We start from the raw sequence: 27,445 nt of genomic DNA on the forward strand, positions 1-27,445 counted from the left end.
GAGGCGTTCAACGAATTTGAAAGTAAAGTTCTATGTACTGACTTGGCAGAAAATCCTAAGAAATTTTGGTCTTATGTCAAAGCGGTAGGTGGATCAAAACAAAATGTCCAGACACACAGTGCCCAAAATGGTACTGAAACAGAGGATAACAGACTAATGGCTGAAATATCAAATGTCTTTTTCCAAAGCTGTTTCACAGAGGAAGACTGCACTGTAGTTCCTTCTCTAGACCGTTGCACAGATGACAAAATGGTATATATCGAAATAGATGACAGAGGGATAGAAAAACAATTAAAATTGCTCAAAAGAGGAAAGGCCGCTGGACCTGATGGGATACCAGTTCGGTTTTACACAGAGTACGCAAAGGAACTTGCCCCCCCTTCTTGCAGCGGTGTACCGTAGGTCTCTAGAAGAGTGTAGCGTTCCAAAGGATTGTAAAAGGGCACAGGTCATCCCTGTTTTCAAGAAGAGACGTTTAAGAGATGTGCAGAACTATAGACCTATATCTCTAATGTCGATCAGTTGTAGAATTTTGGAACACGTATTATGTTAGAGTATAATGACTTTTCTGGAGACTAGAAATCTACTCTGTAGGAATCAACATGGGTTTCGAGAAACACGATCGTGTGAAACCCAGCTCGTGCTATTTGTTCACGAGACTCAAAGGGCCACAGACACGGGTTCCCAGGTAGATGCCATGTTTCTTGACTTCCGCAAGGTGTCTGATACAGTTCCCCCACAGTCGTTTAATGAACAAAGTAAGAGCATATGGACTATCAGACCAATTGTGTGATTGGATTGAAGAGTTCCTATATAACAGAACGCAGCATGTCATTCTCAATCGAGAGAAGTCTTCCAAAGTAAGAGTGATTTCAGGTGTGCTGCAGGGGAGTGTCGTAGGACTGTTGCTATTCACAATATATATAAATGACCTTGTGGATAACATCGTAAGTTACTGATGCTTTTTGTGGATGAAGCTGTAGTATATCGCTGTAGTATATCGAGAGGTTGTAACAATGGAAAATTGTACTGAAATGCAGGAGGATATGCAACAAATTGATGCATGGTGCAGTGAATGGCAATTGAATCTCAATGTAGACAAGTGTAATGAGCTGCGAATACATAGAAAGAAAGATCCTTTATCATTTAGGTACAATATAGCAGGTCAGCAACTGGAAGCAGTTAATTCCATAAATTATCTGGGAGTAGGCATTAGGAGTGATTTAAAATGGAATGACCAAGTAAAATTAATCGTCGGTAAAGCCGATGCCAGACTGAGATTCATTGGAAGAATCCTAAGGAAATGCAGTCTGAAAACAAAGGAAGTAGGTTACAGTACACTTGTTTGCCCACTGCTTCGCACATGCCTGTGGTCTATTTTTGACAAAAGCCTTGTTGGTCAGATGCTCTCTTTCCGACAGTCTTTTTGTTGTGCCTTTCTGTGATTTAAGCTGAGCACTTAAGCATACCAAAGACTGCACTACATTTGATTTTGCATCCACAGTTAGCCATGAAAAAGATCTGTTCCCAATATATTCTGCACAAGTGAAACAAATGATTAAAAAACTCAACTGAAGAAATGCAAAATCTGCATATAGCATCATAACATAAAATAAAAGTAATCTATTTGTAAGATGAAAAACTAAGCAGTAATCAACTGTGTGTGTGTTCCAAGATGAATAGAAACCCACACAAATGGTTCATTCACAAGTACTTCAAAGTAAATGATAGCAACACCCCCGTCCCCCTTTCTATACTGCAGCGACCACTGCTTTAGAGCAGTGTTTCTTAAATTGTGCCTCATGTCACAGAACCCTGGGGTTTCATGGTCACTCAAGGATTCCACAAAACTTTTTCAAAACATCCAACAAAGTAACTCAAAAAACAATAAAAACTAATGCCTCTGCAAAGAAACACCATTTAACCCTAGTTTTCAATTGCAAATTTGAATAGTTGGTAAAAATGTGACACCAACAACAAATAAGGCTGTATATCAGACTTGAAGGCAACCTTGCGGACGGCATACTCAACAATGAAGGAAGGACAGCACAGAATATGATTGTAACAGGCCATTCAAAGAACCACTCTCACTCATCTCATAGTGCACCTGCTTCCAAAGCAGTCCATATCACTCTGCTGTCTATCGATGTCCATGTCTATAAAACATTTAGACAGTCAACCCCTTCCAGCTCTTTAAGGAATCATATAAAAGAAAATGTATGTTTGCTTAAGAAGAGATTTGTGAGAGTTTTATATTTTGCTGTTAACATCATTAACAACATAAGTAGTCATTTAAACTTTTTTCCTCCTGGAGAGGAAAGAAGAGAAAGGAAGGAGAGGGGAGACGAGTGGAGAGTGGGAATGGAGAGATGACGGGGAACTGAAAAGAAGAAATCTAAATTGTTTGTCTCAAAATTGTTACCAACACTTCATTGCAGCATGATGTAATGGCTAAAAAAAGAAAAATCTCTGAAGTGTTCTAATGCAGAACTTGATTTTTCTGCTTCCAAATCAATGACAAGCTCATTTGCTAAAGGTAATTATGATAGTAATGAGAATGATACCAATGAAATTGTCCTGAAAATAGTCAATACTTCTACAAAAAATTGATCCAGATCAGTTGCTATATAGCTTCGGCAGTATGATAGAAATTACAGAATTTTAGGATTCACTAACAATAATGATAATCGTCAGAAACCACGAAAAGAGTGAATAAAAAAAGCAATTGAAGTTTGTTACGTAGTCACCTGTTGGATATTGCAAAGTGGAGAAGCCTACTCAGTTCCACAAAAATTAATAAACTTTCCACTACGGAGATGGTAAAATGTACATTAGGTGAAAAATCAACAAAAGAAACAGCTAATATACCACATTCAAGTGAAACAGTAGCTCAACACGTAATATGAGGGTGGTTTGAAAAGTTCTCGGAATGGAATAGAAAAGAAGTACTTACATCATTGAAACTTTTCTTAGTTTTCAATGCAGGTTCCTTGTAGATTAATGCACTTAGTCTGACGATGTTCCAGTGCCTTGATCCCATCTCGAAAATGAGTTTCCTCCAGGCCTGCAAAATAGTAGTCAACTCTGGCTCTCAATTCTTCGTTTGAAGTGAATTGTCGCCCACCAAGAAAAATTTTCAGTTTTGGAAAGAGATGGAAGGCTGATGGAGCCATATCAGGTGAATTCATACCTTAGTTCGTGTAATTTTGCCATGGTGATGGCACATGTGTGCGGAGGTGCATCGTCTTGATGGAAGATGACTTTCTTCCTTGCTAAACCTGCCTTGTTTTGCGTATCTTTTGTTGCAATTTGTTCAGGAGGTTAGCACAGTATTCTCCAGCAACTGCTTGCCCAGTGGGGAGATAATCTACAAACAGAATCCCCTTCGCATCCCGGAACACTGAGGCCATGACCTTCCCCACTGAAGAAATTGTCTCCGCTTTCTTTGGTGGCAGAGAATCAGCATGTTTCCACTGCTTTGACTGTTGTTTTATCTCTGCGATATAGTAGTGCACGTAAGTTTCATCGGTGGTCATAAACTGGAGCAAAAAACCTTGTTCGTTTCTCCTAAAATGGGCCAAACATTGTTCTGATATGTCTATTCTTGTGCGTTTTTGATCCAACATCAGGAGTCACAGCATCCATCTTGCAGATAATTTTTTTCCATTTCCACTTCTTCATGCACTTTCAATTGGTGATCCTCCATGACCATTTTGTGCACTTTTGCAATTTCTGGAGAAGTGACACACTGTGGATCACCATCTAAGCTCTCCCAACCAAATTTAAATTCATTTGTCCACCTGGCAACAGTTGAATATGCAGGAGCAGTCTCCTAGTGTTTTTTGGAAATCAGCATGAATGTCTCTAGAATGAAATTTTCACTCTACAGCGGAGTGTGCACTGATATGAAACTTCCTCAGTCCAGCACACAGTTTTAATCTGCAGGAAGTTTCATATCAGTGCACACTCTGTTGTAGAGTGAAAACATCATTCTAGAAGCATCCCTAGGCTGTGGCTAAGCCATGTCTCCACAATATCCTTTCTTCCAGGAGTGCTAGTTCTGCAAGGTCCGCAGGAGAGCTTCTGTGAAGTTTGGAAGGTAGGAGACGATGTACTGGTGGAATTGAAGCTGTGAGGACGGGGCGTGAGTCGTGCTTGGGTAGCTCAGTTGGTAGAGCACTTGCCCGCGAAAGGCAAAGGTACCGAGTTCGAGTCTCGGTCCGGCACAGTTTTAATCTGCCAGGAAGTTTCAGCATGAATGTCCTTTGCTTTCATACCTTTCTTTACAAAGTACTTAATCACTGATCAAATCTCTATTTTTCCCATCATCGCAAATCACTATGCAGGAACAACAACAGAGCAACATCACTGCCACAGCTCTCGTCCAAGAGCACTGACGTGGCACGTGTTTACAGGCAATAGTCCAATGAATATCACGTGAACAACTCGTTCAAACCACCCTCGCAGATTTACCAACCAACATACAGAATGAGCTTACTCTCTGTCTCTAATGATGCAAATTTTCATAACAAATGGATTGAATCTAATGATGTAACAGGACTCACAGTATTGACTGCAATAGCTAACACAAAAACATATTACTGCAGAATCTTCTTTGATGCTAATCTATAGTAACAGGTACTACTGGACTCTACATACTTGGTCTCTGAAACTCTTTTCTTGAAGAGAATAAAATACCACAGAACAATTGCAGTCTTCTCTCTGCCAATGGATCAACTCTCTGCCAATGGATCAAAGGCCATTTGTGGTGTAATTAATAGAGCTGTACAGCTTATTAAGAATATCGCCAACAAAAACTATTCTAGAAGCCACTGCACGATTAACAGGCAGGCACTTGCTGCAAAATAATTAGCACCCAGTTGCATGTATCCTCTTCACAAGATCAAAATTATTAACTTCCTAGAATCTCTGCCACTAAATAATGTGAAAACCTGAGGAGTGTACATGTATCTCTTATTTCACATACTGAAGTCAGAGGATTATCTCAAGAAAAGATAATAAGCCATATTTTTGAACTGAGAGACAAGTGTGTGCTTTCTGTTTAAAAAACAGCTTCGAATTGAACTATCAAATTTTCAGCAGCAACTGGTTTCTTCAAATGGCCTATTTAAGCACCTTTTTACTCTGCTCTACAAATGCTAGAGAACAACTGACCAAAGACAGTTAAAGAAAACTTAGATGGCGGGATGTTTTAACAGCAGTGAAGCCTGTGCACGAATGCACTGTATGCATTCGACAGTTCATGTAGTACAGTATTTGATGAAGGTGGTTGTGGAACTGATTAGTGCGACATTCCGTGTGGTACAGCAACATGTCTGCAAGACATCATTTCAGTGCTTGTGTTTGTGGACGAGTAGTCTGACAGCTTGAAGCCAGCTCAAGTGCCACAACCCTGGTCACAGAAATGTTACTACTGTGGCTACAGTAGTAGGCATGTTCAAAAGTGACATTACATGATTAAAATAGGCCACTGAAGGTGGAAATGCCCCTGCAGAAGCATGCCAGTGGTTGTAAGCGGACCATCACATCACAAGAGGATCAATATGTAGCCATAGTGGCAGAAAGGAACAGACATCTCACTCCTAGATTACAGCAAGACTGTACTGTAAGGAATTTATTCTGTGTCATGCCTGTCTGTTTAGGAATGCGGTAGGTCTTGACTTTCTATTTATGGATGATGATGCCTTCACACACAGGACCACTGAGATGTCTGGCACACTGGAAAGTGGACACATTGAACATAAAGAATGACCTGCATACTCCCTGGGCCTAAACCCTATAGAGCATGTCTGGGATGCTCTTGGCAGACTCATTTCTCAACTAACACCCTCCCTGAACCATGCAAGAACTGAAAAACTGCCTTGAAAGAGTGGGACAATATTCTCCTTTCAAGGACTCCTCAACAGTTTGGCAGCCAGCATGAATAACAGGTGAAAAATGTGCATTAGTGCCCAAAAAGGACATACTCCTTACTAAGAGTCGAACATCGACCTTCATGTTTTGAAGTCTGACCGGCGTCAACCAATAACATTATTTGTCTGTCTGTTATTCCGCTTTTCCATATGGTGAAGTCTGTAAAATTTTTTGTTATAAATATACCAATCCATTTCTGCTCTGTATGTACTGTGTATCATGTTGTACATCATTATCTGTGATTGTTCCTGTCCAACAATGTCTCTGTTCCTTGGCAGTTTCAAGCAGTGTAGAAAAATCAAGGGCTCAATTTAACTCTTCTAGGCAAGTAAATGAATCTACTAATCAAGAAAATCCTTTTGCCTTCAAGAAAAATAAACTGGACCATTTGAATATACTCCAATGGGTTTGATTGCTTCCTGACAATAAAAGACATTTTAGAAGAGGAAAGGCTTAAAACAGAAGATATGTTTATTGAAGTTATTCAGTAACTGAAAGATCTGAATGAAACTTATAATTAGTATTTTCCAAATGAATAGTACATTATACAGCAAAATGAGCAGTTGGTTACAAGCCTATACATTGTGAATGCACGACCTTCTACCATATCTGCAGAAGAATATGAAACTGACATTAGTTCATTGTTGGAAGAAAAATTTGAATTTATGTTGTTACCGAAATTCTGCTGCAGTGTAGAATGCTTGTAAACATACCAACAATTATTGCAAAGGGCCATGTTGATACTTTTACCATTTGCAACGTCATACATGCACAAAACAGAGTTCTCCACTTATGTGACAAAAAACCTAAATCTCAACAGACTCACTGCCAAACCTGTTACAAGAATTCAGCTTTCATCAATAAAGTGTAATGGTAAGTGTAATTGCAAAAATAAGAACCAATACAACTTATTTAATTAAAATTTAAAAATCCTAACTGATCATGTTATTTCAAATTTAAGAGGATTCAGATTAAGTTTGAAATTACTTTTTGAAGTAAATAAATGTTATTTCAAATTATTGCCAATTTTGTTGCAAATAATAAATTTTCACAATGTTGGATTAAAAACGTACTAAAGAAACAAACCAGGGGTTCTGTCACAAAAATGGCATGCCAAAGTGCTCCACTCACTGAAAAGATTAGGAATTATTGTTTTAGAGGATCTAAAACTAGTTAATTCTGAATAGTATATAATTATCTATTTGCCACAAGTCACCACAGAAGTCAGTAACAAGAAACAAAACGATCTCACCATTCTTCTTTATGACAATGCCAGCTGTCAACAGCATGTCAAACAATCGATTACTTAACAGAGAAAAACCATTGAATTAATGTCTCATTGCCTTTATTCAACTGATTTATCATCTAGTGACCTCTTTACACTCAAGTTGCTTGCAGTTAATGCTGTTTCCGGTTTCTCAACCTCCGAAGTCTCAGTCTACGATTACCTGAGATCCCCTCCTGGAGATCCTCTGACAAACCACTGATCTGAGCCTTATTTTCTTTTTCCCTTTGTGATCCACCTTCATTTCTTTCTTTTGCGGTCTATTATTTCACTTGTTTTATATGGCCATAACACAGCAACCTCTTCCTCTCAATAGCTTCCTTTATTTGAAAAATGTACTGCCTTAAGCTGCTGTAAAATACTCAAGTTATACAACCAGTTTCAGTCATCTAACCATCAACCAGTTCATAAAAGTATTCATAGAATCATGGCAGGTGAAATATAGCCACGAATAATACAAAGGTTATCATAATATAAATTATGTCATCAATCTGTAAGAACTGTGCTAGTCAGTGTATTCATTCACATTAAAACTGTAATTGGCTTTAATACTGGAGAGTTGCCTCCTGAAAATATATTAGCTTCCATTATGTTTCCTTCCATTTCCACCATTTTTCTGATTTTTTCATTTCTGACTTGTCTACTCTTGAGACTGCAGCACTGTCTCCAGTAATCCATTTCTGCATCGCAGCTGATCATTTATCTCTTCCTTATTTCCAAAACTTCCTGACCCATTATACATATATACATTTGTTTACTGTTAGTGTTTTGTTCGTAACCATTTTACTTTTGTTTCTGAGGTTACTACGTCTAAGGATTGTATTTAGTTCTCAACTAACACATTTCCTTTACTCAGTCTAATTTTTAATAGCTTCTACACTCTTTCCTTTCTTAGGTTATACCTCCATATTTCATAGAAAATTAAGATTAAAATTCCCAGCATCTTATCATTTTCCAGGTTCCAAGAACAGAGTGGAAAACTGCTTCCAGAATTGGTTACAATGCTTGCAAATGTGTACAAATTTTAATGGTGATTAACTTGAGAAACAATAAAGAGATGTATATGAAAACAATTCATTCTTTCTGTAAAAACATACAAAGGAGGCATTGTTGCTTCTGGTTATAAACTCCTATGGTAAATGAGTTGGCTGTAGGACACATCATTACAGTCTTTGGTGGTGATGAATGGAATAATCTAACGTACAGTAAGCCAGAATTTGGATAAATGTTTCAAGATGCTGAGATATTATCATATCAATATAACAATCAAGGATCAGACTGATTTTTGGGACTTCTTCACAGATACATTTACTATAATCTCCTAATTTGGAAAAAAAAAACTTTTATAGTTTTACAAATGTGGCCCAAAACTGAATGACAGAGATTTTCGTGTCAAAATTTAAATTCTTATTGTGTGCTCCACTGGGTACAGCAATTCATAGGGCTGCATCAATGACTATACCTGGTTGGAAATAAAAGATGACCTTAAACTATGTAAGTAATCAACACTCCTGGATGGAAACAAAAAGACTTATGTGTTGGTTGGAAGGGACAGGGTTTGGTCAGGGAGGGTTAGGCGTGTGGATCATAATCTCCTCCTTGAATCAGGCAGGACTACAGAGTATTGAACAGAAAAAGTAGACACCAAAAGAGTATAATAAATAAATGTTATTGGAGTTTTACTTAGGAGAGTGGTAGCACATTTAACACTCAATAAACCAGGTACTAGCAAATCAAAGAAGAAAGAACAAATACTTTCAACAGTGTAGATAGTAGAAACTAATAGCAGAAGCAATGGTAATTTGTACAAATAGTAATAACTTGCTTAATGAGAGATGTAATTAAGGAACAGGAGCAAAGAAACACTATTGTAACATACTAGAAGATAGTTCTAGTTTTAATTATTTTGTGACATGGGAAATTAGTAGTGAAGTTGACAAATATACTGCTACCGAAACATACTGAGATGACAGACAGAAGTCACCACATTGCAACTGCATGATAGAAACAAAATAGTGTACTGCTAAATTTTCATTATAATATTCGCAGAAGCAAATATTATTAAAAACCTGTAATACGAGTTTGTTTCAATACATGCTGTACCAACCACACTCCAATCAGCTAATAAAATAAAAACATACAAAATATCTGTTTTTGATACATTAAAAAAAATATGTCACTAACCTGTCTGAATCAGATCCATTTCTAGCAATAATTAATTTTAATTTGCTAAGACCACCAACAGGCACCCTATCACTACCTGTAGCAAACTGTAGTAACTTCCTCTTATAGTCTAAAGGCATATTATGAACAATATCCCAGAAATCGCGTATTATCGGTGTGTCTGATGTATATCCACCATCATATTCTGTAGCTTCTTCCAGTTCATTGAAATTAAAATTCTGCAACAGATCACAAAATACAATTTCATGACATAACAATTCTGAGATGTCGTGGTAATGCACAATGTTTTATCAGTGAGATGCCTACCTTACTACCACACACCAATTCCTCTACTTCCTCTGGCCTGAAAAGTAACTTAAGTGGTGACTCATCTGTGACCATGTGGAAACCTTTTCGAAAAGCTTTGAACTGTTTTTCAACTGATGAGTTCAATAAGAAATCGGCATACAGGTCTACAAATTCCTGCAGAAAGAAAAAATAAAATTCACTCACTATGAAGTTATAGTAGTGTCAACCGCTTTATTCAAATATACAATAAATAAAGAAAATTGTCACACAGTGGAAAATCCAGGATGGAACGTAGCAATATTATGAAAAGGAAAGTTGCTACTCACCATATGGAGGAGATGCTGAGTCACAGATAGGCACAACAAATAAAGCTTTTGACCAGTAAGGCCTTCATCAAAAATAGATGACAGAGACAGAGAGAGAGAGAGAGAGAGAGAGAGAGAGAGAGAGAGAGAGACAGAGACACACACACACACACACACACACACACACACACACAAACACAATTCGCTCACATGACTGCAATCTCAGGCAATGCAACTATAGCAGCACAGAGCAGCATCACCAGTGCATGATGGGAGTGGCAAATGGGTGGGGGACAGGGAGGGATAGTAGGATGGGGGTGGTGGAGAGTGAAGAGCTGCAGGTTAAGACAGAAGGCAGGAGAGAGTTGGGGAGGTGTGGAGGTGCAAGGGGGGGGGGGGGGGGGGGGTTAGCGGAAAAGGAGAGAAGTAGAAAGACTGGGTACGATGGTGGAATGAGGGCTGTCTAGTGCTGGAATGAGAACAGAGAAGGGGCTGGATGGGTCAGGTCAATGAATAACGAAGGTTAAGGCCAGGAGGGTTACAGGAACGTAGGATGTATTGCAGGGAAATATGGCACAGACTGTCAAGCAGTCACTGAAATGGAAGGTGCCACTCAAACGAAGGGTGCCACTCAAACGAAGGGTGCCACTCAAACGAAGGGTGCCACTCAAACGAAAGATGCCATTGAAATGAAAGATGTCATGAGTTTTCACCTTTCACTATCGTTGACTCCCTCAGATTTCTTTTTGTTTCCCCCTTTTTGCATCCATTTCATCCTTGTAAATTTTCACATGTATTTGGGTGCATTTTTGCATGGTTTTTGGATGTAATTCTACATTATTTAAGTAATTTTTCGCATTTATTTCCACCACGAAGGACCCTTGCTCCTTCCATCTGCATCATTACAAAGAAGTTTCCTTATCCCTAGCCGGAAACCAGTCCCACATACTGTTCCTGCATTGTTACTTGGCTCATGGAGTCCACCCCCCCAAATGGCCTTACCATCAAATTACCTGTCTCTGGCTGCCACCCGTCCTTCCACAATGACATCCACCTGTTCATGTTATGCCAATCCTTAGCCCTCGCCAACATAGTCGTGCAAAACCATATCAACCAAGCCCAAACCTCCTTGCAGTAACGTCTTTCTATCTGCAAAATTCTCCTGCTATGCAATCCCAAATTTCTGAAACCCATATCACACATTGAAACTCTTGTCCAGGAACTGGAGCAACATGCACAATGCCACCTAAAAAAGTTCTCCACCCTGCTCACTTCCTACTCCAGACTTTGAGAACCGCTGTTCATCACACCTCAACAACCTCCAACCCCCGTCCCCTCCCCCCACATCCCATCATAGCTGACAAACCCTGTCTCGCAGACCTGCTACACCTATCCCACCCACCAAAACTCCCTCCCTACCTACCACCACCACCACCACCACCACCACCACCACCACCACACAGAAGCCAGAACATAAACAAACCCCTGAAGGTCTCCCGTGGTCATCAAATATGCAGTGACGAGTGGTTCCCCTTAAAATATACGGAGGGTCTCACTGAAGCCTTCAAGACTAATTATCCTCCCAATGTTGTACAAAAAAAAAAATTTCCCGCTACTTATCTTTCTATTCTCCCACCACCTCCCAAAGTCACAACGTCCAGCCACAGAGTTAACACAGTACCACCCAGGACTGGAGCAGCTGAATTATATTTCCCGCCAGGGTTTCGACGACCTCTTGTCATTCCCTGAAATGAGAAATGGCCTGCCCACTACCCTTTCCTCCCCTAACAGTGGTATTCCGCTGTCCGAAGATACACAATATACTTGTCAATCCTCCACACAACCCCTGCTCCCAACCCCTTACCTCATGGCTCATACCCCTGTAATAGACCTAGATGCAAGACCTGTCCCACACATTCTCCCACCATCACCTATTCCAGACCGATCATAAACCTCACCTATCCCATCAAAGGCAGAGCTACCTGTGAAACTAACCGTGACATACAAGCTAAGCTGCAACCACTGTGTTGCATTCTATATAAGTATGAAAACCAATAAGCTGTCTGTCTGCACGAATGGACACCAACAAACTGTGGCCAAGAAACAAGTAGACCACCCTGTTGCTGAACATGCCAAACATGATATCCTTCATTTCAATGACTGCTCCACAACCTGTGCTATATGGATCCTATCCACCTACACCAGCTTTTCTGAAATGTGAGAACTTTCCCTGCGAATACAACCTTCGTTCCCGTAACCCTCCTGGCCTCAACTTCGTTAAACATTGACCTGAGCCATCCAGCCCCTTCCCTGCAATACACAGCCCTGATTTCACGATCACATCCAGTCTTTTTACTTCTCTCCTTTTCTGCTACCCCCCCCCCCCCCCCACAAAAAAAAAAAATAATAATCACTCACACACCTCACCCCTGCCTTCCGCCAAATGTGCAGCACTTTACTCGCTGCCACTCCTACCCTACTATCCATCCCCCTTCCCACCCAAGCCGCCTCCTTACCGCCACCCAGATGCCACTCCAATCATGCACTGGTGCTGCTGCTTGCAGTGTGGCTACAGTTGCCTGAGACTGCAGTCGTGTGTGTGAATTGCATTAGAGTGAGTGAGTGAGTGTGTGTGTGTGTTGCACAAAAGGGAGAGAGAGAGAGAGAGAGAGAGAGAGAGAGAGAGAGATGAGACATAAACAACTACAGAGGCATTTCACTTTTGCCAGCCACTTACAAAATTTTACTCATGTTTTTCCTAAAGAAGGCACAAGAAGGACTAGAAGAAACAATTTCAGATAACCATGTGGGCTTTTGACCAAAGATTGTATCCAGAACAGAGCTTTTATCTCAAAACTGTATTAAAAATTAAAGCAATCAAGTCAAAACCAACAATTTGCACATTTGTTGATTTTAAGAAAGCACATAGTTATATAGACAGACAATCTCTACAGAGTATTCTAGAAGAATGTGGACTAGATGCCAAAACTCTGAAACTGATTGAATAAACATTAATCTTAATTTTTGATTTGGTTTTTGTCACAGATGAAATTTGAGAACCATTCTTAGCTAAAATAGTTTTAAGACAAGGAGATGGGATCTCACCACTATTATTCAACACAGTTTTAGACAAAGTAATGGAAGAATTTTTCCCGAGGGCATGCAGCTTTACTGTATGATTAAATTATGATGGCGTCCTCTTGGGTAAAATATTCTGGAGGTAAAATAGTCCCCCATTCGGATCTCCGGGCAGGGACTACTCAAGAGGATGTCGTTATCAGGAGAAAGAAAACTGGCGTTCTATGGATCGGAGCGTGGAATGTCAGATCCCTTAATCGGGCAGGTAGGTTAGAAAATTTAAAAAGGGAAATGGATAGGTTAAAGTTAGATATAATGGGAATTAGTGAAGTTCGGTGGCAGGAGGAACAAGACTTTTGGTCAGGCGAATACAGGGTTATAAATACAAAGTCAAATAGGGGTAATGCAGGAGTAGGTTTAATAATGAATAGGAAAATAGGAATGCGGGTAAGCTACTACAAACAGCATAGTGAACGCATTATTGTGGCCAAGATAGATACGAAGCCCACATCTACTACAGTAGTACAAGTTTATATGCCAACTAGCTCTGCAGATGACGAAGAAATTGAAGAAATGTATGATGAAATAAAAGAAATTATTCAGATAGTGAAGGGAGATGAAAATTTAATAGTCATGGGTGACTGGAATTCGAGTGTAGGAAAAGGAGAGAAGGAAACGTAGTAGGTGAATATGGATTGGGGCTAAGAAATGAAAGAGGAAGCCGCCTGGCAGAATTTTGCACAGAGCACAACTTAATCATAGCTAACACTTGGTTTAAGAATCATGATAGAAGGTTGTATACATGGAAGAACCCTGGAGATACTAAAAGGTATCAGATAGATTATATAATGGTAAGACAGAGATTTCCAGGGGCAGATGTGGACTCTGACCACAATCTATTGGTTATGACCTGTAGATTAAAACTGAAGAAACTGCAAAAAGGTGGGAATTTAAGGAGATGGGACCTGGATAAACTGAAAGAACCAGAGGTTGTACAGAGTTTCAGGGAGAGCATAAGGGAACAATTGACAGGAATGGGGGAAATACAGTAGAAGAAGAATGGGTAGCTTTGAGGGATGAAGTAGTGAAGGCAGCAAGAGGATCAAGTAGGTAATAAGACGAGGGCTAGTAGAAATCCTTGGGTAACAGAAGAAATATCGAATTTAATTGATGAAAGGAGAAAATATAAAAAATGCAGTAAATGAAGCAGGCAAAAAGGAATACAAACGTCTCAAAAATGAGATCGACAGGAAGTGCAAAATGGCTAAGCAGGGATGGCTAGAGGACAAATGTAAAGATGTAGAGGCTTATCTCACTAGGGGTAAGATAGATACTGCCTACAGGAAAATTAAAGAGACCTTTGGAGATAAGAGAACCACTTGTATGAACATCAAGAGCTCAGATGGAAACCCAGTTCTAAGCAAAGAAGGGAAAGCAGAAAGGTGGAAGGAGTATATAGAGGGTCTATACAAGGGCGATGCACTTGAGGACAATATTATTGAAATGGAAGAGGATGTAGATGAAGATGAAATGGGAGATATAATACTGCGTGAAGAGTTTGACAGAGCACTGAAAGACCAGAGTCGAAACAAGGCCCCCGGAGTAGACAACATTCCACTGGAACTACTGGCGGCCTTGGGAGAGCCAGTCCTGACAAAACTCTACCATCTGGTGAGCAAGATGTATGAAACAGGCGAAATACCCTCAGACTTCAAGAAGAATATAATAATTCCAATCCCAAAGAAAGCAGGTGTTGACAGATGTGAAAATTACTGAACAATCAGTTTAATAAGCCACAGCTGCAAAATACTGACACGAATTCTTTACAGACGAATGGAAAAACTAGTAGAAGCCGACCTCGGGGAAGATCAGTTTGGATTCCGTAGAAATACTGGAACATGTGAGGCAATACTGACCTTACGACTTATCTTAGAAGAAAGATTAAGGAAAGGCAAACCTACGTTTCTAGCATTTGTAGACTTAGAGAAAGCTTTTGACAATGTTGACTGGAATACTCTCTTTCAAATTCTAAAGGTGGCAGGGGTAAAATACAGGGAGCGAAAGGCTATTTACAATTTGTACAGAAACCAGATGGCAGTTACAAGAGTCGAGGGACATGAAAAGGAAGCAGTGGTTGGGAAGGGAGTGAGACAGGGCTGTAGCCTATCCCCGATGTTATTCAATCTGTATATTGAGCAAGCAGTGAAGGAAACAAAAGAAAAATTTGGAGTAGGAATTAAAATCCATGGAGAAGAAATAAAAACTTTGAGGTTCGCCGATGACATTGTAATTCTGTCAGAGACAGCAAAGGACTTGGAAGAGCAGTTGAACGGAATGGATGGTGTCTTGAAGGGAGGATATAAGATGAACATCAACAAAAGCAAAACGAGGATAATGGAATGTAGTCGAATTAAGTCGGGTGATGTTGAGGGTATTAGATTAGGAAATGAGACACTTAAAGTAGTAAAGGAGTTTTGCTATTTGGGGAGCAAAATAACTGATGATGGTAGAACTAGAGAGGATATAAAATGTAGACTGGCAATGGCAAGGAAAGCGTTTCTGAGGAAGAGAAATTTGTTAACATCGAGTATAGATTTAAGTGTCAGGAAGTCATTTCTGAAAGTATTTGTATGGAGTGTAGCCATGTATGGAAGTGAAACATGGACGGTAAATAGTTTGGACAAGAAGAGAATAGAAGCTTTTGAAATGTGGTACTACAGAAGAATGCTGAAGATTAGATGGGTAGATCACGTAACTAATGAGGAGGTATTGAATAGGATTGGGGAGAAGAGAAGTTTGTGGCACAACTTGACCATAAGAAGGGATCGGTCGGTAGGACATGTTCTGAGGCATCAAGGGATCACCAATTTAGTATTGGAGGGCAGCGTGAAGGGTAAAAATTGTAGGGGGAGACCAAGAGATGAATACACTAAGCAGATTCAGAAGGATGTAGGTTGCAGTAGGTACTGGGAGATGAAGAAGCTTGCACAGGATAGAGTAGCATGGAGAGCTGCATCAAACCAGTCTCAGGACTGAAGACCACAACAATGGAAGAATGGAACTAAGAAAACGAAACTTTTGGAAGCCAATCTAACTAGGAAGAGGTCGAGGAAAACTGAACATTCCATATTTAGCATTTGCAGAGGACTTATTAATTCTATCTGATAGTGAAAAAACAAATCGAGACCCTCAAAGAATGTGCAGAGAAGGATAGCCTGCAAATCTCCTTTCAGAAGAGTGAATTCATGTGTTCCAAGTTAGATTTTCTGAAACTTAAAATAAATTATGGTGAAATCTCTGGAATCAAACATTTAAGTATCTAAGTGAAATTATTAAACAAACAGGACTTGGGGGGGGGGGGGGGGGGGCACAAAAAAACAGATTGCATAAAATAGAGAAAGTGATCGGCCTTGTTTCAAATTCATATAAGAAAAAATGCCTGTCGAAAGGCTCTAAAATCAGACACTACAACACAGTAATCAAACTGACAGCCACTAATACAAGAGAAACACTCTCATTGAACAGAAAACTATATTTACAAGACATTAAGAAAGTAGAGAGAAATACTATTAGGAAAATACTGGGACTACAATACACACAAGATGGATACGGACTGAAACCATCGAGACAACAGTAACAGTATCAACCATTGAAATTGACATCAAATGAAGTTCAATGGACACCTCGACAGATTATCTGGAAAAAGACTAACTAAACGTCTATTGGACTATGCGACATCACTTAACGCATTAATACCCTGGGTAACTGAAGTTAAGAACAATTTGACAAAAGCAAAAATTGACAAAAGAAACACATCAGACAGGGATGCATTCAGAAGCAAAATTGACAAGCTGAAGTTTACTCCAGAGATGGAACCAAAACCATGGCGACCAGAGTCGACCGAAGGAAAGAAAGAAGGCCTTTGGGGAGAAAATGCAGAAATATTGGGAAAATAAGAAAAACCTGAAAACAGAATGAAAATCACTTGCTTATCATGCTCCAATGCAATGGGGGCATTCACTACTACTACTACTACTACTACTACACCACCACCACCACCACCACCAATAATAATAATAATAATAATAACAATAAAGTTCAACTTCCAGAATAAAAAAATGTATTCCATTTTCTATTCAATGTTTCACTCTTTTGTACCAAATTTTCATTTATTCTAAATACTTGCATGTTCATGTGATTAGTAATTAAAAATAAAAGTCTCACCTTACTAAAAATTAAGATCCAATTTACACTCAAGAACCAAAGAAACTGGTACACCTGCCTAATATTGTTTAGGGCACCTGCGAACATGCAGAAGTACCGCATCACAATGGGGCATGAACTCTACTAATGTCTGAAGTAGTGCTGGAGGGAACTGACACCATGAATCATGCAGGGCTGTCCATAAATCTGTAACAGTATGAGTGGGTGGAGATCTCTTCCGAACAGCACATTGAAAGGCATCCCAGATATGCTAAATAACGTTCATGTCTGTGGAGTTTGGTGGCCAGCAGAAGTGTTTAAACTCAGAAGAGTATTCCTAGAGCCACTATCTAGCAATTCTGGACAGGTGGGGTGTCACATTGTCCTGCTGGCATTGCCCAAGTCTGTCAGAATGTACAATGGACATGAATGGTTGCAGGTGATCAGACAGGATGCTTGCATACGTGTCACGTGTCAGTCATATCTAGATGTATCAGGGGTCCCATATCACTCCCAACTGCACACGCCCCACACCATTACAGAGCCTCCACCAGTTTGAACAATCCACTGCTGACACACATGGTCTATGGATTCACGAGATTGTCTCCATACCCGTAAGTGTCCATCCGCTCAACACAATTTGAAACGAGACTTGTCCAACCAAGCAACACGTTTCAAGTCATCAACAGTCCAATGTCGGTGTCAATGGGCCCAGGTGAGGCATAAAGCTTTGTGTCGTGCAGTCATCAAGGATACACGAGTGGGCTTTCAGCTCCAAAAGCCCATACTGATGATGTTTTGTGGAATGGTTCACACACTAACACTTGTTGATGGCCCAGCATTGAAATCTGCAGCAATTTCCAGAAATGTTGAACTTCTGTCATATTGAATGATTCTCTTCAGTTGTTGTCGGTCCCGTTCTTGCAGGATTTTTTCCGGCTACAGCGATGTCTGAGATTTGATGTTTAACCAGTTTCCTGATATTCACACTGCGCTAGTGAAATGGTCGTATGGGAAAATCACCAACTACATTGCTACCTTGAAGGTGCTGTGTCCCATCACTTGTGCACTGAATATAACACCACATACAACCTCACTTAAATCTCGCTAACCTGCCACACACTTGTTGTCTTACGAAGGCATTGCCAACCGCAGTGCCGTGTTCTGCCTGTTTACATCTATCTGTACTTGAATAGACATGCCTATATCAGTTTCTTTGTCGCTTCAGTGTATATCAAGCTCATTTGTTAACAAATATGAAACTGAAGTAAAATTAAATTAAAAGCACCTGCTTATTCATAAATCTCAGTCGTGTTAATTGCGATAAACATTATAACTTTTTTGTGAATCACAATATTCAGAAAAAGAGGTGGTTCTTTTTTCTCCTTCTATTTATTTAGCATCTAGCATCACCGTTAACTAGTTGCAAACAAGAACTCAATTTATCACATTCTCTGCAACAGTTTTTATTAATTCATCAATCCCCAATACAGTGGCAGCTCATGACTAACACCACTGGGGATTCACATTTGAATTCAAAATTGTTCATGCAAGTGAAAATCAATGCAAAGTTACTTTTCTTAGGAATCTGAAGCTAGCGAATCCTAGTTCTTTCAGTTCTGCCACTTAATACACCACCAAACACCATTACATACTCCAACATTTTTTTTTTAAATATTAAGGGGCCCACACACAAGTGACAATCCCAGATGATATTGAATGCGGACAGTTGCTTTGTTCAATCCTACCAAACATGAGTGATTTACTATGCAATTTCAGTCAGTATTTCCAGCACCAGTGTGTCGTGATGTTCTGCTATGGAATTTAAATCTCAACATTTATATAAAATTTATTAAATTTGTCTTGAAATGTTTTCTTGGGAACTTTAAGTTACATTACAGCAACTGCTGAGGTGGTATTCTTGTTGTGGGTTTATTTTAAGTGATCGATATATTGTGAGATGCCGCATCTCTACTTATTCCCAGTAATAACAGTTACCTCCTTTTCCAGTCGCCGTCTTGTTTTCTCTTGATGATGTGGTCCTGCTATGCTGCACCACATATTGGACCATTGACTTTCTTTCTGACTGCAGAGTGGAGAGGCTATAAGAGATCTTCTACATTCAAGCAACTCACTACGAAATCATAAAACACTGTTTCTGTAATTCTTCTATATTCAAATAAGTTGTCAACTCACAACAACTCATAATTAAGGAAGCTTTCCAGACAACATGTTCATGTATGCCGTTTCAATGCTTGACCAAAAGCATAAGTTCGTACTTAACACCATATAGAATGGCACAGAGTCAATATAAACACATTCACTATTCTTTGGTGCTCGAGCATTGTCGTTGGGCCCCTTTCTTCTTGAGCCCACAGCACCCCACACAGCATGACTGCAAAGTGCAAGTGGCACCCCACTGGCCAGTCCAATTATAAATCCATCATCCCTTTCTGCAATGTGTCCACATTTTTCTTTCTCATATCTTCACATAAATTTCAACATCCTGGGCACAGTAGATGCTCTTTACACTACTACTAGTTATAGTCACTTTTTTCACACGCATACCTTTCACTGGTCTAGTAAAAGTAAACTGAAATGTGTTGCTATGCTTTATAATAACAGGTACTATTGCACCATTACATTTTTCATTGTCACAATGTGTACTGTGTAGATTTTCCACTCTTGTAGTTTAAGTATCTATACAGTGGCTTTGTGATCTTTATGTGTGTATAGAAATTATGTTAATAGCAGCAATTGCTGTTTTCCTTATCACTTGTTGAGCATTGCACGAGGGACAGTTATATGAGATGTATAGTTTTGGAATATGCATGCCTTAGATACCTGATTAAATATGTCCATATTATGTTTAGACGTTAAAACTTTCAGATTGCTTGGGAATTATAAGTGATCAGGGACTGTGATTTGCCCACACATGTGATCTGTGGACGGGGTGCGGAACTTGGTAACAGATTTCCATAGTTCGCTGCTCATGTGTGAGAACATTAGCAGTTGATAAATATGTTGCACACTTCAGCTCCAAAAATTAAAACAATGGAAAATCCAGGACAGAATGTAACAATATATAGCGGAGATGATGAGTAGCAGATAGGCACAACCGAAAGACTGTTACAAATAAATAAGCTTTCAGCCAACAAGGCCTTTGTCGAAGACACACACACACACACACACACACACACACACACACACACACACAACTGCAGTCTGTGGTAGCTGCAGCCACACTCGTGCAGATCTCCACTATATGGTGAGTTGCGAATAAGAATTAAACAAGGTACTTTGAAGGTTGTGTGACAAGCTAGGATTTCACTTCCTAGACTTGCATCATAGGATTCTATCAAGATAGCTGACAGTAAGATTAGGTAATTCCCCAGCGAGTCTACATGAAGACAGCTATAGGACACCCAAAAATATTAGTGTAAGACCCAAAGAAATGACATCTCCCCCCCCCCCACCCACATTAGGTTAGACAGTTAAAATAATACTAATCAACAGCTAAAGAAGTTTAACTCTCATAATACCAGGCACAGAGAGCTGGGTAAAACCGGAAATTGGCAGCAGTGAGATTTTTGACATAAATCTAAGTGTACATTGAAAGGTTGGGGTAAGGTAAATTGGAAGTGGTGTATTTACCACAATAGACAAGAAACACATATACACAAAGATAGAAATTGAAGCTGCACTGAAGACTGTGTATTCGAGAATGTTCGAGCAAGACTCAGTATAAAAAGTGGCCATAAATTTATAACTGGAGCCTTCTATCAAAGACTCCCACCCTCCCCCAAATGTACCCACAAACTTTCTGAGAATACCTCAGCTCACTAGTAAATAAGTTTCCCAATCATGTATTCAGCTGAAGCAACTTTTACTGTCGAACTACCAAGTGGGGTAATTAAACTTTTGTAATTTTCAGGCATGATAGCATGAAATGCTTTATTTGAAAAATACCTACAACACACTCTTCAGAAGTGCACTGATGATGGAAATATACTGGATCTAATAATAACAGATACATCTACATCTACATCTACATCCATACTCCGCAAGCCACCTGACGGTGTGTGGCGGAGGGTACCTTCAGTACCTCTATCGGTTCTTCCTTCTATTCCAGTCTCGTATTGTTCGTGGAAAGAACGATTGTCGGTATGCCTCTGTGTGGGCTCTAATCTCTCTGATTTTATCCTCATGGTCTCTTCGCGAGATATACGTAGGAGGGAGCAATATACTGCTTGACTCTTCGGTGTAAGACCTGACCTAGGAGGGGGGGGGGGGGGTCTACTTTGAAATTCTCATTGGTTTGAGGATTTCTTGGTAGGGAGGACATGGAATGTAATTTCGCATTTTACAAATCAACAAAAACTGTCAGTGGTGGAAAAAAGGATAAGTGACAAATAAACGTCCTAGGAGTGATCAGAGAATGAATCGGACATCTTTCATTTTTTTGTCTGGCAGTATAGCACTGAGCCAGCAGGCCACACTGAGACATTACACATTTAATTGTCAAGTGTGATGCTATAATTTAGTTTCCTTAAATTTTCTGGACTGAATGACAATCACTATTAATCAATTAAGCCACTAATCAAAACTCTGTATAATTTATCATAATTTCAAATATGACAAATGTACTCAGCAACAGGGAATCCACAGTGTAGGTGTAAAAAATAGTTCTGTGACTTTTTGTAATTTACTAATTACTCATTATGTAAATCAAATTATTGACTTAACACATGGCACAGTTACTCTTAATCAATTTCAATCTAGCAGTTTTATAAACAAATATATATCTTCCAAAATCCACCTGCATTCCGCTATGACCACACTAATACTTCTGTGTTACTGTGATTAACATCTCCGTGTAAACATTAGGTTATTTTGTGTGCCTTATCTTTATGAATCTCTTTGGTTAAATCTCAGTGCATCTTCATTACATACATGTCAGTGCATTGACATCAGTTACGACGAAACTTACTGAGTCTACTGGTTGTGTAATCTGTTAATTTTGGAATGTTCAACTATGAGGATTCATATGTGAAAGTGTACTGCAAACTGTTACCCATTCTGTCTGTTTTGGAGATTACTGCATGTGTCTACCTCTGGTCAGTACATGAGACTGGTGGTTGTGTTATTTCGAGTGTTATTTAATGTGCAAAACAGTTAAAAAGTGCTTTAATGCTGTGTTGTGTCTAATATTTGAGAATTTATCATAAAACCAGTTTACAGCAAAATTCCACCAATGAGAGACTGAGTGCAACCCAGTGATCATTGGTTAGCACACTTCCAAGGCTGAACCTATAATATTGCTAAAATCTGTGTGAACCATATCAAATATCACTGAAAGTGCAACTGAATGAACACAAAGGAGGACAGCATGAATAGTCAATCTGTTAGATCTGTGTAAGAGAGCATGACAGATGATGAAAAACCTGACTAGCAGAGCCCACTCATAAAATTTCAAGAACCAGTACTAAATGATGAATCTAGGATTATATTACTACACCCTACACGTCACTCCTGTTGTGACCTCAAAGACAAGATTAGCCTAATTACAACAGGCTAGAGGCAATTGAAGAATCATTTTTACATGCACTTGGCACAACGGAAAGTAGCCCTGACAAGAATTTCATGTTGGTTTGCAGAGTACAGATATAGATGTAGAAGACTTGTACACCATAAACACAACACTGATGACCTCAACAAAGCTCAATCGCTCCTTTCATAGTCAAAGCACAGCTGAGTTGTGCAACTGAGGTTTGCTAGTGTGGGGTTCCCCTCATCATTGTTTCCACCAAACTCAGCCCACACGAGTTCAAAGTTCTTCACATAGCAAGGGCGAATCTAGGTGCTATGTAAGATATAAGAAGATAGTTAATGGTTTAGTATAACAGAGTACTTTTGGATATTAAAGTCATTTTATAAGAATTATAAAACAATGTGAAGAGACACTATGTACCGAATCATGCGAATATAATCTGAAGCTGAAATCATAACTGCCATGATATGGTAGTATCCTCCCTATGATCATGCCTGCCACTCCTCCAATTGGTATTCCGCCACTCACCCGAATTTTCATTCTGGTACACACTTGCCCTGATGATCATCTTTAGAGTTGTCTGATGGGGCCTCTGGCAAAGCACTATACACACTGTCTGTTGACACTTTGTTACAGTTGTATGAGTTGAATACACCACAATAGGTTTCTTTGTGTGTCAGAATATGGTTTCAATGGTCGTTATGATTGATTATACATTCAAATAGAATTTACAGTCTATATTCTCAAAAAATATTTGTTGTTTTTATATTATTGAAGCTAAAAAAATCATTAATTATCAAGATTTGGTCATGAGATCAAAAACACACTGTTACTGGCTGTTGCTTTGGTGACATCACAGGCTTGGAGCAAGATGAAGCTATATGTGTGTGATATGAGTGTTAGCTGAAGTTATGAACCTATTACATACTTTTTCTGCCCACAATTTAGCTGTTTAGCTAAACAAATAACAATAGAAAATAATTTTGTGAGTGCTGATAGTGGAAATCTTGCAAAGTTGATGCTTTTATGCTCCATCCATTTACAGTAGCGATATGTGCAATGACTGACATTCTTTTCGTCGCTCCCTGCAACATCATTAAACTTGCTCAAAACTGAGGAAATGGGTCAGCATATTATAATTAGTGTCGACACTGCTAGTAGTGAAGACATCACCATATGTCCACAGTACAACGAGATGCATGAGAATGAGGTTTTCCGTATGGAGAGATAGCATGTACAGCATACAGGTAACAAATGTCTGAGATGTTTGTGTGTGTAACCTAACACCAGTGTCTGAAGCAAATTTACTTCTTCTTTATGTAAGATGATGAAGCTCCAAAAGTTTAAACAATGAGGATCCTAGGTTGACAGTACACAGACTTTTTCTAAAACAACAACATAGTTTCTAATAAAGTAAAAAGCATGTGGTCACATTAACTAGAATATCTCTCTTTGAACATGACATGTGCAAACAGTAACTACAAATGTAAGTGCATGTAAATAGCAAGGAAAATACAAAAATATTCTGTTCCTGATCAGTGTAGTGAAGTTTTGTAATTGTGATTTCATTTTATAAATAAGTTAAAATATAACAACTGAGCTATCAAATAATTTATGTAAAGTTGGGTAGAATGACAATTTTCAGTAACAGTTTTATGTCATTGAGTGACGCTATTCTTCCTTTTTAACATTTGGAAAGCATATCTCTGAGGTAAATTAATGTCAGCTTCACAGTGCAACAAATTTTTAACTAAGTTAGTGAACTTCTGCACTGATGTGCTGGCAATTTGCTGGTACAGTGCAATCACATTTTACACATCTTCTCATTCTCTGGAACACCCAAAGAAACTTTCAGAGATTTTTATAGATGTATTTGTACAGCATGGTACTACTACACATTTGTAACTATCTTCTGAAATGTGAATTTCAAAACAAGACATCACTGTGAATTACCATTGACAGCAGAAGCAGTGAGCTAGCCTGTGGCGCCATAGGCATCACATGCCTTGAATGGAGCATTTTAGTGGGCTTTCAAGTTATTTGAATTTCATTTCCAATTTTGTAAAAGAATACTGAAATTCAAGAGGAAAAAAAGCATTTTAGGAGTGTAAAATGACATAATTAATCATTTAAGACAATTTCCACAAAACAGTCAAATACCCTACTATGGGGCAGCAGAGCGATAAGATTTGTTTTCCATGTGTCTGTGTGGCGGTTCCTCTTGCTTTTAATTCTTCGTTTGTTTGATGTTTGTTGATTGTCCTCGGTGTCTTCGTACTGTGTTGCTACACTGACTGAAAAATGGGTTGTGGATTCCGACCCTGACTACTTTAAATGATGTAGCCGATAGATGCACAGTTATGTTTTACAGTACTTTAAATTTTCACTTTGCACAACCCCCTAGTAACACACAGTTATATGGCCAGTGCACAATTGTTTAAACTTTCCGTAAGCCTCATTAATTGTTTGCAGGCGAAACTCCACATGCTGCAACAGTAGTTTCTTGTTGAACATCTATAGGCAGTAAAACCTAGCCACAAAGTCCACAGTTCTTGAAGGATAATCAGTTACGTATGGAGCAGACACTGTCACTGTTTTTACACACGGCCTAATTGTTTAACACTTATTCCACAGTTAATTTGAAGCATTGTTGTTGTTCTAACCAGCACAGGTTACTTGTCAGAAACTCGGCCGTAGACCGATTGTCGTGAGCAAAAATCGGGTCCTTATATATATCACAATAATTGGTACTGAAACTACACATTGTTTGAAGTTAAAATTACAGAAATTACAATTAAAACTTAACTCACTCAATTAACTGACTACAATGAAAAATTGCATCTTTTTAACAGTTTCTTCAACTATGAGGTTTAGGCTGAATTATTTGTTTAAATCATGAAATTAACAAATTTAGTTATGCAAATAATACTTTTAACAAAACTGTTAATTGCTTTGGATTAATGAAGGGCTGGTTTTGCTAGCATGTTTTTGAATAGAGCTAAATAAATACATTAAGATTATTAATACTTCGTCTTCCAAATGTTTACAATTATTACAGAATTTATACTTGTTTATATGTCAACATTAGAATTTTAAGTTACGAAACAATTACTTACTTTGCCCTATAATGAAAGATACTAACTAGGAACAATCAAAATAAATTGGAAATCAAATACATACATAAAACTAAGCACAAATTTAGATCTGGTGTTATTTACTTTAAGACTGAGGGTCAATCTTTCTCTTTTATGGAAATGCAGATTATATTCGCGTATGTTAATGATAATTAGTTAAAAGTAACAAAACGAATTTATGGAGGCAGATGGCAAAATGAGAGGGGAATTAAAATTATCCCAATTTGCTTCATCACACCAGATGATGGCGACAGGACCCGATAACTCAAGGAAGGCTTCATTGCATCATTCTTTGAAAGGTATCCAACACTTACAAAGTTTACTGCTTCAAGGACTTCTTTCAGCCTGGTCATTCCACAAGTAGCAGTATACTTAACCTCCCTTGAGATCATGGGCGGTCAAATAAAAAGTCCACGGAAGATGTTTGTAGCAGGCCACACCACTTTCAAGCAGAGGTGCAGCAGACACTGCTGTACGTCAACATTGGCAATTAGATGACTACTCTCAGTTAGTGCACTATATTTATCCATAGAGTTCACCTTTTATGCCATGCCAGCCAATGCCTAGTGAACAGTTAATTTGTTCTGAAGTTCCAGCTTCTGTTGTTCTGAAGCATGTGAAATCAGTATATAAATTTGTCACATGTGTGACAGGTATACTTTTTTGGTTTCTTGATATGAATGGTCATCTGGTACAACAGCTTTGGTACAAAGTTAAAGTCGGACTGTTCCAACTTGCCTCAATTGGGTGTACTCTTCGTTCTTTTCTGATAGTGCACAGTGAGATAGAAGGTACCTTGTTGTTGAAGTTTTTCTCCTAATAGCGTCCTTCAGATGATTATACAGATACAATGTGCTGCCTGGTTTGTTCAGTTTCTATATCAGTCATTCTGTCATTTTTTGGCAGATTCTTTCTCTGCTATCATCAATAGCATCAAAGAATGAGTAATGCATTTTTATAACAAGAATAGCTATAAATTATATTACTGTTTGTGAAACTTGCAACCACTAGATGAAAATGGGGATACAATAAAATTTATTCTACAAATCAGAAGCATGACCATACACAATTCTTTTCCGAAGATATTTGTCTGGAGTGTAGCCTTGTACAAAAATGTAGGAGTGGACTGGACTACAAACAACTACAGCAAGAAGAGAATAGAAGCTTTTTAAATGTGGTGCAACAGAAGACTGCTGAAGATTAGATGGGTTGACTGAATAATGAGGTGACACTCTACTGAACTGAGGAGAAAAATATGGCACAGCTTGACTAAACGAAGGGACACATCCTGAGGCATCAAGGAATTTGCCAGTTTGGTAATGGAAGCAAGTGTCAGGGATAAAGAAATAAAACCTTAAGTGAAGTATGCAGTTTGAAATGGTCTTAGGTTGCAGTAATTGTGCAGAGATGAAGAGGCTTGTATACGATAAACTAATATGGAGAACTGCATCAAACCAACCTTCGGATTCATGACGACGACAAC

The 27,445-nt window shown here is 38.9% G+C and overlaps 1 protein-coding gene across 2 annotated transcripts in view; it reads right to left on the minus strand.

Annotated features, from left to right (window-relative positions):
• The window catches only part of LOC126094557 (ubiquitin-protein ligase E3A), a 161,800-nt gene that overhangs the window by 16,215 nt on the left and 118,140 nt on the right, over nucleotides 1–27,445 (minus strand). For both annotated transcript variants that reach the window (XM_049908992.1, XM_049908991.1), the window contains exons 10-11: nucleotides 9,710–9,865; nucleotides 9,404–9,621 (exon numbers count right to left, since the gene is read on the minus strand). In XM_049908992.1, coding sequence (XP_049764949.1) covers nucleotides 9,404–9,621; nucleotides 9,710–9,865 — 374 coding nt within the window. The remainder of the gene's footprint in view (nucleotides 1–9,403; nucleotides 9,622–9,709; nucleotides 9,866–27,445) is intronic.

The sequence above is a fragment of the Schistocerca cancellata genome, chromosome 8, assembly GCF_023864275.1.
Source record: "Schistocerca cancellata isolate TAMUIC-IGC-003103 chromosome 8, iqSchCanc2.1, whole genome shotgun sequence".
Lineage (NCBI taxonomy): Eukaryota > Metazoa > Arthropoda > Insecta > Orthoptera > Acrididae > Schistocerca > Schistocerca cancellata.